Consider the following 15,750-nt stretch of genomic DNA (forward strand, 5'->3'; position numbering starts at 1 on the left):
CTTTTTAAAGCAAGTTGATTTCCAGATGTAGCGCCACTGATAACACAAGATTAAGCATCCATTTCTTTTTAAAGTTAATCAGGTTTCAATCTTCAGGGGAAATTAAGTTTACTCTTCACTGGGTAGATTAGAAAATGGTGAGTTGTTTTCTAAATAAGAAGGATCAAATTAGTCAGTTTTGCTACACCGGGAAATCCAGCTCTCATGGGATAGTTGTGACCCTGAAAGTAGGTTATCCTGGAGACAAGGGATCAGGTGTAAGTAAGTGAACAACAGCCAGCCTCCATCCAAGCAAGAGCCCATACTCACAAAGAAGGAAGAGTTGCTGATGCCTTTATGGCAAAGATTAAAAAAAAAAAAAAAAAAGCATTTTAGATGTATATTAATTTACTTAATCCTCATAACAACTCTGAGATATTATCATGCCCATTTTACAGACGAGCAAATGGAGACACAAAGAGATGAAATAATGTGGCCAAGGTTACATGCTAGTAAGTTGCTGATCTGGAATTTTAACCTAGGAAGTCCTGTCTCCAGCGTCTATCATTTTACCCACTACACTATACTTCTTAAGCATGTCAAGAAAGTGAGAACTTTAAGTTGATTTAATTAGACTAACTCTGAAAGTCTGAAACTAATATTGATTCATTGGAAACTTTTCATCAGCCCTTATTTTGGGGGATATTCAATTTAGTGAAATTTAATATTTCAGTAAAGGTTAATTCACCACATAAAACAATGTGATTTTTTTCCTTTGAAGCACAGTTTAGTATTGTGATCAAGATTTCCCTGAGTCTCCCAGCGGTCTGAATTGGGGTACATCACTTCACTACCCCTTGACTCAAATTCCGTATTTATAAAACAGGCAAATACTGGTATTACCTTTTAAGAGTGTTGTGAGGATACGCAGATTTTTTTAAACAGCAGTTAAAGCCTTTAAACAGTAATTATAAGCATTTGTCATAATTATGCCTTTGTTAGACTTCTAGGTCAATGAATCAGAACATTTAAATCTCAATGTTTGATTATAAAATCTGGTAACAGATGGGTGAAAAGGAACCTAGAATGGGTTTACTCTCCAGGAGTTCACATTTAACTTTTCTTTCCAAAGTCCCCTCTATTAACTCCTGTTCTATGAAGCGATAGGAAAAGATGAGGTATTAATTTTCTTTCTTAAATATTTGAAGGCATAGTTGGTGTTGGCGAAGGGAGATGAGGAAGACAGATGTACTTTCTTATGAGATATTAAAGCCTGGAAGACAATAAAAACGCAGATCAAATAATAAAAAGCGTTACCTATGGCGGAAAAGGAAGTTCAAATGTTCTTGTCAGGGGAAAATGAGGACACAAAAACTGAAAGAGGGCACAAAACAATTGCAGGGTGATATGCATTAGGATTGTTAGGGATAATTTCTGCGCCCAAGGCTCTTATTAGTAATGAAATACGGTGTGAGGAGCTGAGATTCGTTCTGCAGTCTCAAAGTGTCAGCAGGAAAGTAACCCCTCCCTTGCCATAGAAACAGAACCGAACTGGCAGCGCGATTACACCTAAGACAAGCTGCAACCTCATTTCCGTGTAGGCACGCCCCTTTCATCTCTACCACGCCTCTTCATTCCCTAAGCACTTCGTAAGCAAAGAGAATATCGCGAGAACTCTACATTGTCTCTCTCCTCTGACGTTTTCAGCCGTGATAGTCGCTTTTGTTCTCGCGATATTTCCGGGTACGCGGGAGCCCCGGCGACCCGGGCTTCTGTGAAACATGGCGGTAGGCTGGGACCTTAACACAAGGTAAAATACTGAAACCCCGCTGGATGCTGTTCCCTGGGTTGTTCCAGGGCTGCTTAGGGCATAAATGCAGTTGAGGGAACAGGGAGCCTGTCATGGGCTTGGCTTCCAGTCTTCATTGATCTCTGGAGAGCGGGTCGGACGGAGAAGCCGCTCCACCTCCCCCGGGGGCGTTACTGGCAGGACCCTAGGCAAAGATGCTACTGGGAGCTTCCCTTTGCCAGGACCGGGTGCTCGTGTGGTATCTTGCAACTCGAAGGAGTTCAGGTGCTTCCTCGATAGCCCCTGGTTCTGACCTTTTGCTTCTCACACTGCGCGGTTCCCAGGTGGCTTCTCCAGTTCGCAGGCGGGTAGGATCCCAGTCGGTCGAGTCCCAGTCCTCCCAGATGTCAGACTCCCTACCCCCATTCAGACAAATACCACATTCGTGGCAGCACGTTGCCCTCTGTCTCATTTTTAAGAGTTTTGGCCTCGCGTGAAAGGAGTTTCGCACAGTGCCCCGGAAAATGAGAAAGGAGCAGGAGAGGGCGAGATGCTGAGAGACAGGTACGACTGTCACTACTTTTACTCGACGCAGAAAACCCTCCGAAGGCAACGTGTCAACTCGTGGTGAATAGCCTTGGTTATCGGTAGTATATAGAGTTGACGGGTCGTTGTTTGAGAAAACACGTTTAAATAACTTTTATATTTTAGTGCACCCGAGACTTGAAGACAAAGTGACATAATAGCTGTTAAAATGTTGCCAGACTGGTTTTCAGAAGCAATGAAAGTTACAGTTAAAAACAGGATTTATTCATTTGAAGTTGTAATTCAGTATTTCAGTTAATTGCCTAGCCTGATACATTGGATTGTAGTATACCGCAATTATAAAGAACGAAAAAAGACTTATGGTTCACTGAAAAAAGACTTATGGTTATTTACCTAATTTGTTTGTTGATATCTTTAAGTTGTTGTAATTATGCCAGTTCTAGTGGAAAACATGAGGAAAAAAATTCTGTTTTTTTGGGAGGGTGGGGGTTGGCGGTGCAGGGATGGATAGAGAGAGGAGGATTTTTTTTTTTTTTTTAAAATAATAGTGAACTTTAGTATACAGTTGCGTGTTATAATGGCTTCCTGGTACAAATCATAAAAATATATCAGGTTTGAAAGATCTCTCGAAGGAAATCAGGCCTGTTCTGGAACAACAACAGTTGGGGAAACAACAACAACCCACACCTTTCCTTTCTTTGGGGGTTGATGATTGAAGTGAAAGAAATGGCTGGGTTTTTTTTTTTCTTTACTAGAAGTTACTTTTAGGCAGTCAATGCCTACTAAAAATCCTATTTAACAAGTTTCCCAATATTTATTATAATTCTGCCTCTTAATGTCATAGTGGTCAAATTATTTAATCTCTCTGTGCCATTGTTCCCTCATCAGCCAAATGAAATAATAATACCTAACTTATAGGAAGGTTGTGAAGATTAAATGTGTTGAAACATACGAAGCATTTAGAACAATACCTGGCACACAGTAAGCACCCTATGCATGTTAGCTCTTGTTATTTTTTATTTTCATTTTCTAACATCTGTAGTTACAAATGTTGCCTTGTTGCTTAGTCAAAATGTAGACTGAAGAAGATACTGTTTAAAATAATATCTTTCTGAACCCCAGATTGATTAAACACTCTGATTGGTGTGGTTAATGTGTCCTTAAACTCCCATCATCCAGTTGCTTGTTTTCTTAAATTATTATCCTCTTTTAATAACTAGAGCATAAGTTCTCCCTTTCTACTGCTCTGTGTAGTCACATCGTAGTGTGGCTCAGATCTACCCTCTGAGTGCCTTGTTAACCCCATACTCTTTGCTTTTGAGAACATTCATTCTGTTGTAAATATATTTCATGTGTCCCTGACCTTTTCCTTAACACTTTTTAACTTGAGTTTTCTATACTTTTATTGAGAGCTACTATAGTCTAGTTGTTCTTTGAGGAGGATCATATTTGTCCTTGCTTCACATTGCTTCTAGGCACTTTTGAGATTATTCTATTATCACTCTATAGTCTGTCTTAACTTTTAGTCTGTCAGTTCATGCCATCCTAACTTTAGGAGATTATCAACTAATCTCAGATAACTCTCCCACTTTCCTCAAAGAGTTTAACAACTAGATCTCAATTATCCTACAAATCTTTCTTTTTTTCAGATAATTAGAAATAGATATTACATACCTCATTTTTATCTTGATTAACCACTATGAGGTAGCCATTATGTCCTGCTCTCCATCTTTTAAAATAAAATTATAGAGAGAGGATTCTGAGAAGTTGAGGATCTTTCCACACTTGTCACACAACTAGTAAGTGCCTAGGTAATCAGGGTTTTCTGATTATAAACTCACATTTATACTGTCTTCCTTGGCTTCCAAGTAAACCTTTTTGTCACTTAGAATGTCATTAGATTTATTTGAATTATGTTGCAGTAAACAAATATAACGTTTAACTCTGTTGTAAAAGGTCCAAATTTTAAGGTAAAAGTAAGTACAATTGAGGGGGATGGGGGATTGCTATCTAGTATTTGTAAAGCAAAGCTAACCTATCTTATAAAATGTTTTTTACTATAAAGTATTCTAATGCAATATAATCAAGTAATTTAAAATTACAGATAGGTTTTAGTTTTACCTTTTATTTCTGAAATTCAGCGATGGTCTGAATTATAAGGCCTGTATTAGTTTCCTGGGGCTGCTGTAACAACTTACCATAAACTGGGAGGCTTAAACAAAAGACATTTATTCTCTCACAGTTCTGGAGGCTAGAAGTCTGAAATCAAGGTGTCAGCAAGACTTGAAGACTCTAGGAAAGAATCCTTCTTTGACTCTTCCTGGCTTCTAGGCAGTCCTTGCTGTGCCTGGGTTTGTAGACACATCACTGTAGTCTCTGCCTTTGTCTTCACATGGCATTTTCCCTTGTGTTTCTGTGTGTCTTCACATGGCCTTCTTAAAAGGACACCAGTCATCAGATTTTGGAGCACCCTGATGCAGTATGATCTCATCTTAATTAGTTATATCTGAAAGACCCAAATATTTCCAAATAAGGCCCATTCATAGATACCAGAGGTTGAGACTTCAACATACCTTGTTCAGCATATCAAGATGTGAGTTAACACAGTTCAGACCGCACCTTTGCCATATGTATTAACCAATTAAATTTTTCTCATATTGCCAAATATATATTAAAAATAGAAGTTAACTCAAAACTTGGGTAGCAGGAAACAACTTTTGTCTTCATTTTTCTTTGGAGAAGTAATTAAACTTAATTGGGAGACTCTAAAAAGTTCATGAATTCTGTATTTTAATTTTGGTAAAACATCTGATAGTCTCATTATATTCAGATGGATACAATGATGAAGTATAGACTGTGTGACTTTACTTACACTGAGTGTTGATAATGTCTGTGTTCCAACATGAAAGGTAATCTCTTTTGTCTTATGAAGTTTTTCAAAATACAGTCACCCCTCCATATCTGTGTATTCTGCATCTGTGGACTCAACCAGTTGCAGATTGAAAATATTCAAAAAAGAAAAATTGCATGCCTACTGAACAAGTATTGTGTCTGTACTGAATACTTACAGACTTCTTTCTTTTCATTATTTCCTAAACAGTACAACTATTTACATAGCATTTACATTATATTAGGTTTTATAAGTAGTCTAAAGATGATTTAAAGTGTACAACAGAATGTGCATAGGTTATATGCAAAAACTACACTATTTTATGTCAGGGACTTGAGCATCTGAGAATTTTGATATCCAAGGAAGGTCCTGGAGCCAATACCCCATGGATACTGAGGGACGACTGTCTTGTCTTAGCTCCAGCTGTTTTCAGTGACTTTCTGGAGTTTATTTATGTTTGTTTTGTTTTTTAATATTCAAGGCAGTTTAAGGAGAGACATCAAAGAAAACAGACATAATACTGGAGATTGTCAAGGTGTGAATAGCGGCACCAACCAGTGGTCAAAGGAATCTGATCTAGAATCACATTTTTTAATTTTGCTGAATAAAGACATCCAAAAACTAAACAACCTCTGTTATATCTGTTTTATCATTTCATAAAGGAAAGGCTGTTTTGACACAAAAAGGAAGAAAATAATTTCAGAATAAAGGACCCATTTTAAAATTGAACAAATTTAGCTTTAAAAGTTCTTTTCTACGTTGTCTGTGACTAGAAAATTTTGTCACAGAACAGCAATGACTTCTGGCAAGCATTGATGATCTGAGGTATTTCCAAACACATTTTTGAAAATGGCTTACCACACTGAGTAGAGAGGCAAATAGAGTGGGAATGGGAGCAATGAAATTGGGTATCTGGTAGAATGTAAAGGATTTGAGAACACCAGTGAAAATGAAGGGCAGATTTATCTTAGGACAGAGTTTAAAGGATAGTTCCTACTGAGGGAAGTCAGTGTGTTTTGGATTTTAGAGGTGGAACAGTTTTAAGGGTTGACCTTGCTCATGGGTGGCTTTCCATGGAATTAAGATGGAGGTCACGAGTAGAAGCGCTGTGAAGCTTACATGGTAAAAAGGTTTTGTTGTGAATGAATGCTATAGGATGAATGCCATTGGAGCATGAATTCCAAAGGATGATAATGGAATGGGGGAGAATCATATTGAATGATCTGGGTGCCGAAGTCATTAAGGAAATTATGAATATATTCAGACGTTAATGGAATATAGCAACAAGTACGGAAGTTAGTCAGTGTGCACTGTGGTTTGGAGCGTAGTTTCAAGTTCTACCACCTGCTATGTAACCTGGGAAAATTATTTGACAGTTCTGTGCCTCATTTCCTCATCAAAAAGTGGGATTAAAAATAATATCTGCTTCATGGAATCATTTACAAGATTAAATGAATTAATGTCTAAAGAGCTTCAAATAATACATAGCACAAAACATGAGCAATGGTTGAGAAATATGGTAAAACATGACACTTCTGTAACCTGTGAGTCTCAGAAATGACTAAGGATTGGAATGGAACTGCCACCAGTAGAAAGTCAGGTTTTATAAAGAGAGCAGATAGAGCAAGTTCTTTTAGAAAAGCTACAAGTTATTGGCCGGGCGCGGTGGCTCAAGCCTGTAATCCCAGTACTTTGGGAGGCCGAGACGGGCGGATCACGAGGTCAGGAGTTTGAGACCATCCTGGCTAACACGGTGAAACCCTGTCTCTACTAAAAAATACAAAAAAGCTAGCCGGGCGAGGTGGCGGGCGCCTGTAGTCCCAGCTACTCAGGAGGCTGAGGCAGGAGAATGGCGTGAACCCGGGAGGCGGAGCTTGCAGTGAGCTGAGATCCGGCCACTGCACTCCAGCCCGGGCGACAGAGCGAGCCTCCGTCTCAAAAAAAAAAAAAAAAAGCTACAAGTTATTGGATACCTTGTTTATGCCAGACAGTGACTTTTACAGTAGGCTGGCAAGTATTCAAAATGGAATGAATTTCTTGGAGGTGGGTTAGTGCTGAGCTTTCAGGAATGGGACTGGTGGAGTAGCTGAGGGTCAGGGTGCCCCATTCTAGAGTGATATCCACTGGAAAATAGGGATGAAGGAAGCTAGAGATGTGTAGGGAGCCACATAATATATTCCAGCTAGACTTTCAAGGGAGGAGTGTTGAATAGGTTGTATGTATTATTAGGAGATTAGTAAAACTAGCTGCTTGCCATATCTTCATCCTTATATATAAATTAAAAGAGCATTTAGAAAGCTCATTATACAAATATAGCATTATAGAAACTTTTAGAAATATAATTCACTGTTTTATTCATTTGTTTAACAGTGTTATACTGACTATGTGATGGCCACTGTTCTAGGTCCTGGGACAGAGGACAATAGAAAAATCCTTCTTGTGGATCTTACTTTTATTTTTATATATTTGCTTACCTAAGTATGACATACTGCTGTGATTTGAAAGATGTGCTTCTGTGGTGTTTCTGGGAAATTTTCCTTCCTTCCTTTTCTCATAAATGTTGAATACCTGTTTGCTAGGCATTAGAGATACAAAGATCAAGTTAGACATGGTTCCTGCTCTAACAATCCAGTGGAGGGAACAAAAAAAGAAGCAATTAGAAATAGTGTGATAAAGGTACAATGTTCTAGAAACAGATAGACTTTGAAGACCATGCAAAGTTTTTTTGTCCCCCTGCTTGCTCAAGGTAGAAATGAGTAGACTGGGCCTTGAAGAGTAAGTAGGAGTTAGTCAAATGTAGAGATGGGGTAGGGGGAAGAAAAAATATTTCTGGCAGAGAGAATAGCATATTTAAGGAATTGATAGTGATTTAGTATGGTTGGAACGTAGACTGTGAGGGATTGGATTTGAAGAGAGGTTAGCAGGACCTGGTGTTTGAAGGGCTCTGTAAAACATGTTAGGATAGAATCCAAGCTCTTAAGTGTAGTGGGAAGGGAAGTTTTACAAAGATTTGAAGAGAAATATTATATGATCAGATTTATGTATTAAAAAGATTATTATTATAGTATAGAGAGAGAATTGGAAGGTTGAAGATTATAGGTTGTTGAAGCAATGTAGTGATAGATTGTGGCAGTTGGGACTAGGAATGTACTTGGACATAAGGTATTTCTTAGTGGGCCTGAAGAAGAGAAGACAGGCAGATTTAAGAGAAATTTAGAAATAGCTTAAGTCTAAGGCTGTAATCCATGTTTCTGGCTTGTGTAGTTGGGCTTATGGTGTTATCACTAAGATAGGAGATACAGGAGGAATAATTTTGACAGGGTGAAGTATTCATTTTTGGACTTGTTGCGTCTGAATTGTGTTTGGACTGTCCAAATGAAAAGGTAACAGAAGGCAGGGGATTATACATACCTGCAGAGAGATTTGGGCTGAGAGTCAAGATTTGGGAGAAATCAACATGCAGATTGAAATGGAAGGAATGGGCCATCATTTGGGGAAGGTGTGGAGGTTAAGAGGGGGACCTAGTGCAGAATCTTGAGAGGAAGATGAATCTGCAAAGTAAGCCAGAGGGTCTTCCAGGTAGAATGAAAATCAGGAATGTGATATCACTTAAGAGAACATTTCAAGAAGTAAAAGAAGTGATAAGCAGTGTATTTTCTCAGAGATGTAGTTAGATAAGGACTGAGGAGTGTCTGTCAGTTAGTACTAAGGAAGCTAATTACCTTGCTCAGAGCAAATTTAGTTAAGAGGTGAGAGTTGGGTGAGGAAGTAGTCACAGTAGATGAATGGGGACAACTCATTCTTTTGAGTTGGCTGTAGGTGTGCTGCCAGAGATGTATTGTTGGAGTTGGACTTGACTTTAAGGGAGAGTTCTGTTTTAAAGAGAAGAGACATACAGATATTTAATATTTTACTCAAATCAGAGAAAGTAGAAATTGAAAGATTGAAAAAGGGTCAGTTTTTGTGCAATTACTACTAAAAAGGTACAGAAAATAAATTTGATTATCAGCTAGACAAGCTTAATGAGCATGGTATATACATAGCAAACATTCAGAAGCTTAATTTATCAGTGGGAATACTAGTTTTATAACTGACATGGGGGTCAGAAACTGTCATCTGTTTTCTCTACATCATCTGTTTTTGTCTTTAGAATGCTAAGTGCATGAGAAAAAATCGTAATTCGATGGCTGCTTTGGGAGTGTGGAACCAGCAAGGGAAGTTTAGTTGGGTGGCTTTAATGGCAGAGGAAATCAACATATTAATGCTTTCAGCTCCACTTCAGAGTAGTAGCTCCCTGCTGGACTGATAAGTAGAGCTCCTGGTCAGAGCTTCGTTCTTTTAGACAGTATTCATGTTTACTGCCGGTTTTTCATTCTCTGGCCCTTCTTTTTCTTTATGAATGTTCTTTCTTTTGCCTATTCTTTTTATATTAATCCTACCCTTTAGATGTCAGATCCAAAGTCTATCTGCTCTCTTCCAGAGACATTATTTCTCTTACAGTGACTTCTGCAACTGTATAATTTATTGTATTATGTGTTGATTTTATTAATAAAGCCTTGATTACTGGGAATTCTTTATAATATTACCTATAGTATTATTTATAAGTCAGTTATAAAAATTATGTAAAGATCTAAGATTTCAGTTATTTGGTTGGCTTTATAACAATTTTAGATGTAGATGACATACTGATAAAAAGGTAATAGCAAGCAGCCAATTTTTAAATAATGTTTTGATTATAAAAATAGATAACATGGTAAATCTGAAGTTGTATGTAAAGGCAATTAAAATTCATTATCTACTTTTAACATTTTTGTGTATAGATGTTCAGTTTTGTTTCTTATATATCGTTTCCTGTCTCCCATAAAATTAGAACCCTAGTCTTTTCGTATTGTATCATGACTATTTTCTTATATCATTAATTTTTTTTTTTAATAAAAGATTTCAGGCCAGGTGTGATGGCTCACGCCTGTAATCCCAGCACTTTTTTTGGGAGGCTGAGGTGGGTGGAAGACTTCAGCCCATGAGTTTGAGACCAGCCTGGGCAACATGGTGAAACTCCGTCTCTACAACAAATACAAAAATTTGCTGGGGATGGAGGTGCATGCCTATAGTCCCAGCTATTTGGAAGGCTGAGGCAAGGAGGATTGCTTGAGCCAGGGAGGCTGAGGTTGTGGTGAGCTGAGATCACGCCACTGTACTCCAGCCTGGGTGACAGAGCAAGATCCTGTCTCAAAAAAAAAAGATTTTCAATGGTTACATGAAGATGCATTTCTTCACCTTAATTTGTACATTGGATACCATGGGTTTGTTTCTGTCTTCAGTATTTAAAAATAACACTGTGAGAAATATCCTCATAATCAAATTTTGGTTAAAACCCCAGGTTATTGTCATAGGATACGTTCCTCAATGGGCATTTACTTAGAAGAGGAGTGGTAAATATTTTCTTCTTCTTCTTCGATTATTATTATTTGAGATGGAGTCTCACTCTGTAACCCAGACTGGAGTGCAGTGGCACAATCTTGGCTTACTGCAACCTCCACCTTCAAGCGATTCTCCTGCCTCAACCTCCCAGGTAGCTGGGACTACAGGCATGTGCCACCACACCTGGCTAATTTTTTGTATTTTTAGTAGAGACAGGGTTTTGCCATGTTGGCCAGGCTGGTCTCTCAAACTCCTGACCTCGGGTAATCCACCCGCCTCAGCCTCCCAAAGTGCTGTGATTACAGGCATGAGCGACCATGCCCGGCCTATATTCTTGTTAGTAACGTATGAGCAGGCCGTTTTACTTCACTGTCATTCATTATTGGAAGTGTATTTTTTTTATATAGTTTTCAGTTTAATAGAAAACGTTATCTTAATTTGTGTATTTAGACATTATTAATGTGGTTTAATTACTTTTCATTTTTTTCTTGCTATTTAATATGTTTTTGTATTTAAATTGCCTTCTATTAGTAGTTTTTGTCAGGGCATGAATGGGGAAAGGAGTAGTGTGGATAAATACTATGTTTTTTTTAAGGGGGGATGAGAATGCTAAGTAGTTGTAAGGACATTTGTCAGTTATCCTAAATTTAAAGAAATCTTTTTTCTCTTTAAAGGATTCATTTATTCATTAATTTATTTATTCCTTAGCATGACTATATGAAGGAAGAGGAAGGTTTTCCTGAAGATGAGGCGACTGAATCGGAAAAAAACTTTAAGTTTGGTAAAAGAGTTGGATGCCTTTCCGAAGGTTCCTGAGAGCTATGTAGAGACTTCAGCCAGTGGAGGTACAGGTGAGTTATCAGTTCACATTAAAAGTCCTGTAGTAAGTACAACTTCTGAGTGATCCAGTCAACAACATATAGAAATGTAGCCATGAGGTAGAATTTATCAGTGAATTCTGTAGTAACTTCGTAACTTGTCTGTCTTCATGCCACTCTATTGGCTCTCATTTATTCTTATTAATATTCTCTATAGCCTCCAACTCAGTGCCATCTGTGCCTTTGGCAGTGTTTATTAAAACATGAATACTTTAAACCAATGTTGCTGCTTTGCTGCCCTTTCTTAAATATGTGACCTTGAGGAAGTTATTCAAAACTATCTGTCTTAGTTTCTTCTATGAAATAGAAATGATCTAGTATTTACCTCCTGGGGTTACTGTACTATTAATGTTTTCATAAAATGCTTAGACCCAGTGCTTGGTACAGATAAAAGTATCCATTAAGTAAAATAAATAATGAAATATATAAGAGAAATGTGTAACTATAACAATATTCAGTATAATTTCTTTCCCCATGAAGAGCTAGTAAAATAATGTATTTCAAATTAGGTTGACATTTTATTTTGTAAAATGGGTAATAAGTTGCTTACTATTTCTGATCCACTTGTGATTAAGTTTTGTTAATGAAAATAGTACAAGTTCTTGCAAAATCTATTTTAAGTATTTTGCCGTACTATATAATATATTTTGTTTTTGTCAGATCTTTTACTCAGTTCTGTAAATGAGGTGATATATTTAGGAGATTGCAAAGTAGAAGAGAGTTTTGTTAGCTACTTAGAGATGTTATTTGAGTTTCTGGCACACAGATTGTTGTGATTTCTCAGGATCTGAGAAATTAGGCTAGCTTTTTGTTTTGAATTGGGCTTGTAGCCCAATTTACATACATTGATATACAATTTGTATTTATAGACATGGATGCATTTTTAATAACGAAGCAACTGTTTCCAAATTTGTACTATAAGGCATGCTTACTTTCATCATTTATCCTATCAGTGACATTGCTGTATATAAGAAAATACAAATTTTGTCAAATCTACTTAGTGAGAGATGCCCGTAAAATTGGAGAAATAAAATGCTTTCTTAGTAGTGCAAATGATTATGTTCATATTTGTGTATATTAAAGCTTGACTTTTGTGCTCTGTTAGATAAAATATATAATAAATATTTTGAATAAAAACCTTCTATAGTATTCATTCAAATAGAAATTACATTATTAGGCTTTTTCTTTTGAAAATTTAATTTCACTTAAATTAGTTTCCTGTTCTTTGCTTTTTTTTGTTGTTTTAATTCTGTTTTTCTTTTGTTGTTGGATTTCCCAGTTTCTCTAATAGCATTTACAACTATGGCTTTATTAACCATAATGGAATTCTCAGTATATCAAGATACATGGATGAAGTATGAATACGAAGTAGACAAGGATTTTTCTAGGTAATCATTTTTTTCCTTCTTGAAATACCTTTAGATTCAAATTGTTTTAAAAAGAGCATACCTTTTAAAAAAGAAAAAGTATAACCTTCTAGATTTGGTTTGTTTTAGTTCTGAAGAAACCGTCCTGAAAAATTCTCATTAATTGCATGCATTAAGTGAAACCTTTTAGAATCATTTAAATAGTAGTTGAATTCTAAAACTGAGGTTCTTTGATTTAGCATGCTTTGTTTCAGAAAGTTAGGGGAATATTTTTCCTTAGATATGTGTATTGTGGAAATTGTTTAATATTTTAAACTGGTTGAAATACCTAACTGATCTGTGTGAACTGGAAAATAAATTGTCTAAGGATACATTGTATATACCCTTATGACTTGATATCTATAAATTATACCTAAGCTAAATGTTTATACAAATAAGATTACTTTTAAACTTTTGAAAATATAGTACCTTAATCATACACTTTACATCTATTCATTTGTATTATTTGGATTTCTTCAATGGAATGAAGATAATAGGTTTCTAATATTAACATTGTACCAGATAGGAAGACACATTTAGTTTTCAATTACAGTCCAGGTTTGCCATTTACATACTTTTAGGGAACTTACTAAATCTGTACCTGTGTATGCTTCAGTTTCCTTTTTTGTAAAGTGCAGACAGCAATTATAGTATCTTCCTCAAGAGGTTTATGAGAATTAAATTAGTCAACATTTGTAAATTGCTGTGTAACCTTGGGCAGGTCACACCACTGACTTCTTTTGGACTTCAGTTTCTTCATCTCTAATGTATTATTTAGGATAGCATTGGTTTTCAAAGAGTTTGTTATGGTTTTCAGCACCAGTGCAATACTTCCTTTTATTCCAAATGAAGTCTCATATATTACATAGTTCGCCACATAAGCATGGTGAGGATATGTGGAAGCTTGTCTACTTGGCCTACTCCTGGTTCCTAATCTCCTGAGCCTAAACTCCTGGGTTATTTGGAGCACAGTTTGAACTCTAGATGACTTTAAGACTTTATGAAAGTCTAAAAATCTGTAATTCCTTTTTTAAATCAGATGAAAATTATTACACAGAAAAAAGTTTTGATAGAAAGCACGGTACTGAATTTGATCGTAGCCAGTCTATTATTCACTGTGCTTCATTCTGGTATTCGAAAATTGATTTGATCTAATCATTTGAAAATGAAAGGCCATGAAAAATTTTAAGCATCAGGTGATTTACTTTTGTTAGTTTGGTTGCATTTATCCTGAGTTACATAGACCTGGTTTCCAGTATGGCATTTTAATGTTGATATGATCTTAATCCAGGTATTTATACTACCCTGAACACTAGTGGTTTACTTGAAAATCTGTGAAGCCATCCATTTATAGCTCCATGATATGGAATAAAGAAGATAATATTTGTAGGACATCTAGCATCATGCTTAATATATGGTATTTGATAAACAGCGAAGAAAGACAATTCCTAATTCTTGATTTTGAGAGTTTTACATTCTTAAAGGAACATTCTATTGAAAGTTTATATAAATAGAGGTTAAGAGGTTAAGACTTTTTTCTGACTTGCTTAGAGTTATTGATTATAGAGTTGCCATTATTAAAGGATACTGTGTTCAAAATATGTGAAGTCAGAAAAGCTTTTGGAATAAGGGCAAATAGAACTTGTACTTTAAAGAGCCTTTGTTTTGGCCATGAGAAATGCAATTCAAGTTCTAATCGACATAATTCTATTTGAAATCCAAGTTTTTAATAGGTCAGTTGATTTATATTTCTCATGTTTTGCTGATTAATTGGTAGGTACTAATGTTTAATATTTTGTCTTTCAGCAAATTGAGAATCAATATAGATATTACTGTTGCCATGAAGTGTCAATGTAAGTACACCTTCAGCTTGCTGAATCCACATGTAGGTTATGGTTCAAACAATTGCCAATCAAAAATAAAAACCACTGATTGTCCTTTATTTTTCCTTTATAATATTTTAAAGTTTTACTGTGATATTATTTAATAATGCAAATTGTCTTACTCCTCAGCTTATATTCTTCAAGTTTCTTTTCCATAAAGAGAAGAGATAAAACTTTCACATTAGTATAATTAAAAGAAAGTTGGAGGAAATGATTGTGAATCAGCTTTCTAGTTTATGTACATCCTTTCTGTCTTTTTGTTTGGAGTACTAGCTTTTATACCCATGTTTCACAAGCATATCCTCATGTCACTGTTTCAGTTTACCACCCCTTATGTTTACTCTTGTGTTTAAAAATACAGATCCAATTCTTTTAAGTTAATGGTGATAGGTTACCCTTTTTTTTTCTTCACTGGACTCACTTGGTTTTACTAGTAGAAGTGGAACAATGCTAAATATGCCACATAGTGAATGTTTGAATCAATACTGTTTTCAAAAATAAGGATGCTTTTGCATGAAAAATATTTTATGAGTTACTGCTGAAATATTACAGACCAAGAACTCAGAGAAAATGTTTACGTTTTTAAAAGTATGAAATAATTTTACCCAATTAATTAGAGGTTATTTTCTGTGAGATTTCATCTATGAATGACCTTGAATCTTTTCAATATATTTTTCCTTATGTTAGTGGTTTTAAGAGATAAAAAAATACTTTGTATTTAAACTTGTAGTTAGTGGTAATTCTGAATATATGATATTTTGCCTTATTTTGGATGTTTGAATACTGTTAAATTTTAGCCTTTTCCAAATAAAATTCCCTATTTGTTGATTTGTAGCTTTAAGATTTCTTTTAATCTCTAAAAATATTTCTAGGAATTAATATTTTGTTCAGCAGCCACTTAGTACTTGTGAGTAGGTTCTTGCCAGTATTTGCAAAGATCTTCAATTCAGTAACACTT

At 35.9% G+C, this 15,750-nt stretch overlaps 1 protein-coding gene across 2 annotated transcripts in view; it reads left to right on the top strand.

Annotated features, from left to right (window-relative positions):
- The first annotated feature begins 1,654 nt into the window (after nucleotides 1-1,654).
- The window catches only part of ERGIC2 (ERGIC and golgi 2), a 40,296-nt gene continuing 26,200 nt past the window's right edge, over nucleotides 1,655-15,750 (top strand). Inside the window, exons 1-5 of one of the 2 annotated variants that reach the window (XM_033222542.1) lie at nucleotides 1,713-1,789; nucleotides 2,248-2,332; nucleotides 11,334-11,476; nucleotides 12,783-12,891; nucleotides 14,716-14,762. In XM_033222542.1, coding sequence (XP_033078433.1) covers nucleotides 11,371-11,476; nucleotides 12,783-12,891; nucleotides 14,716-14,762 — 262 coding nt within the window. In that variant the 5' untranslated portion in view covers nucleotides 1,713-1,789; nucleotides 2,248-2,332; nucleotides 11,334-11,370. Of the gene's footprint in view, nucleotides 1,790-2,247; nucleotides 2,333-11,333; nucleotides 11,477-12,782; nucleotides 12,892-14,715; nucleotides 14,763-15,750 lie in introns of both variants that reach the window. The other variant, XM_033222541.1, reaches the window with a different exon arrangement.

Source organism: Trachypithecus francoisi, unplaced genomic scaffold (genome assembly GCF_009764315.1).
Source record: "Trachypithecus francoisi isolate TF-2019V2 unplaced genomic scaffold, Tfra_2.0 Lachesis_group11, whole genome shotgun sequence".
Taxonomy (NCBI): Eukaryota; Metazoa; Chordata; class Mammalia; order Primates; family Cercopithecidae; genus Trachypithecus; species Trachypithecus francoisi.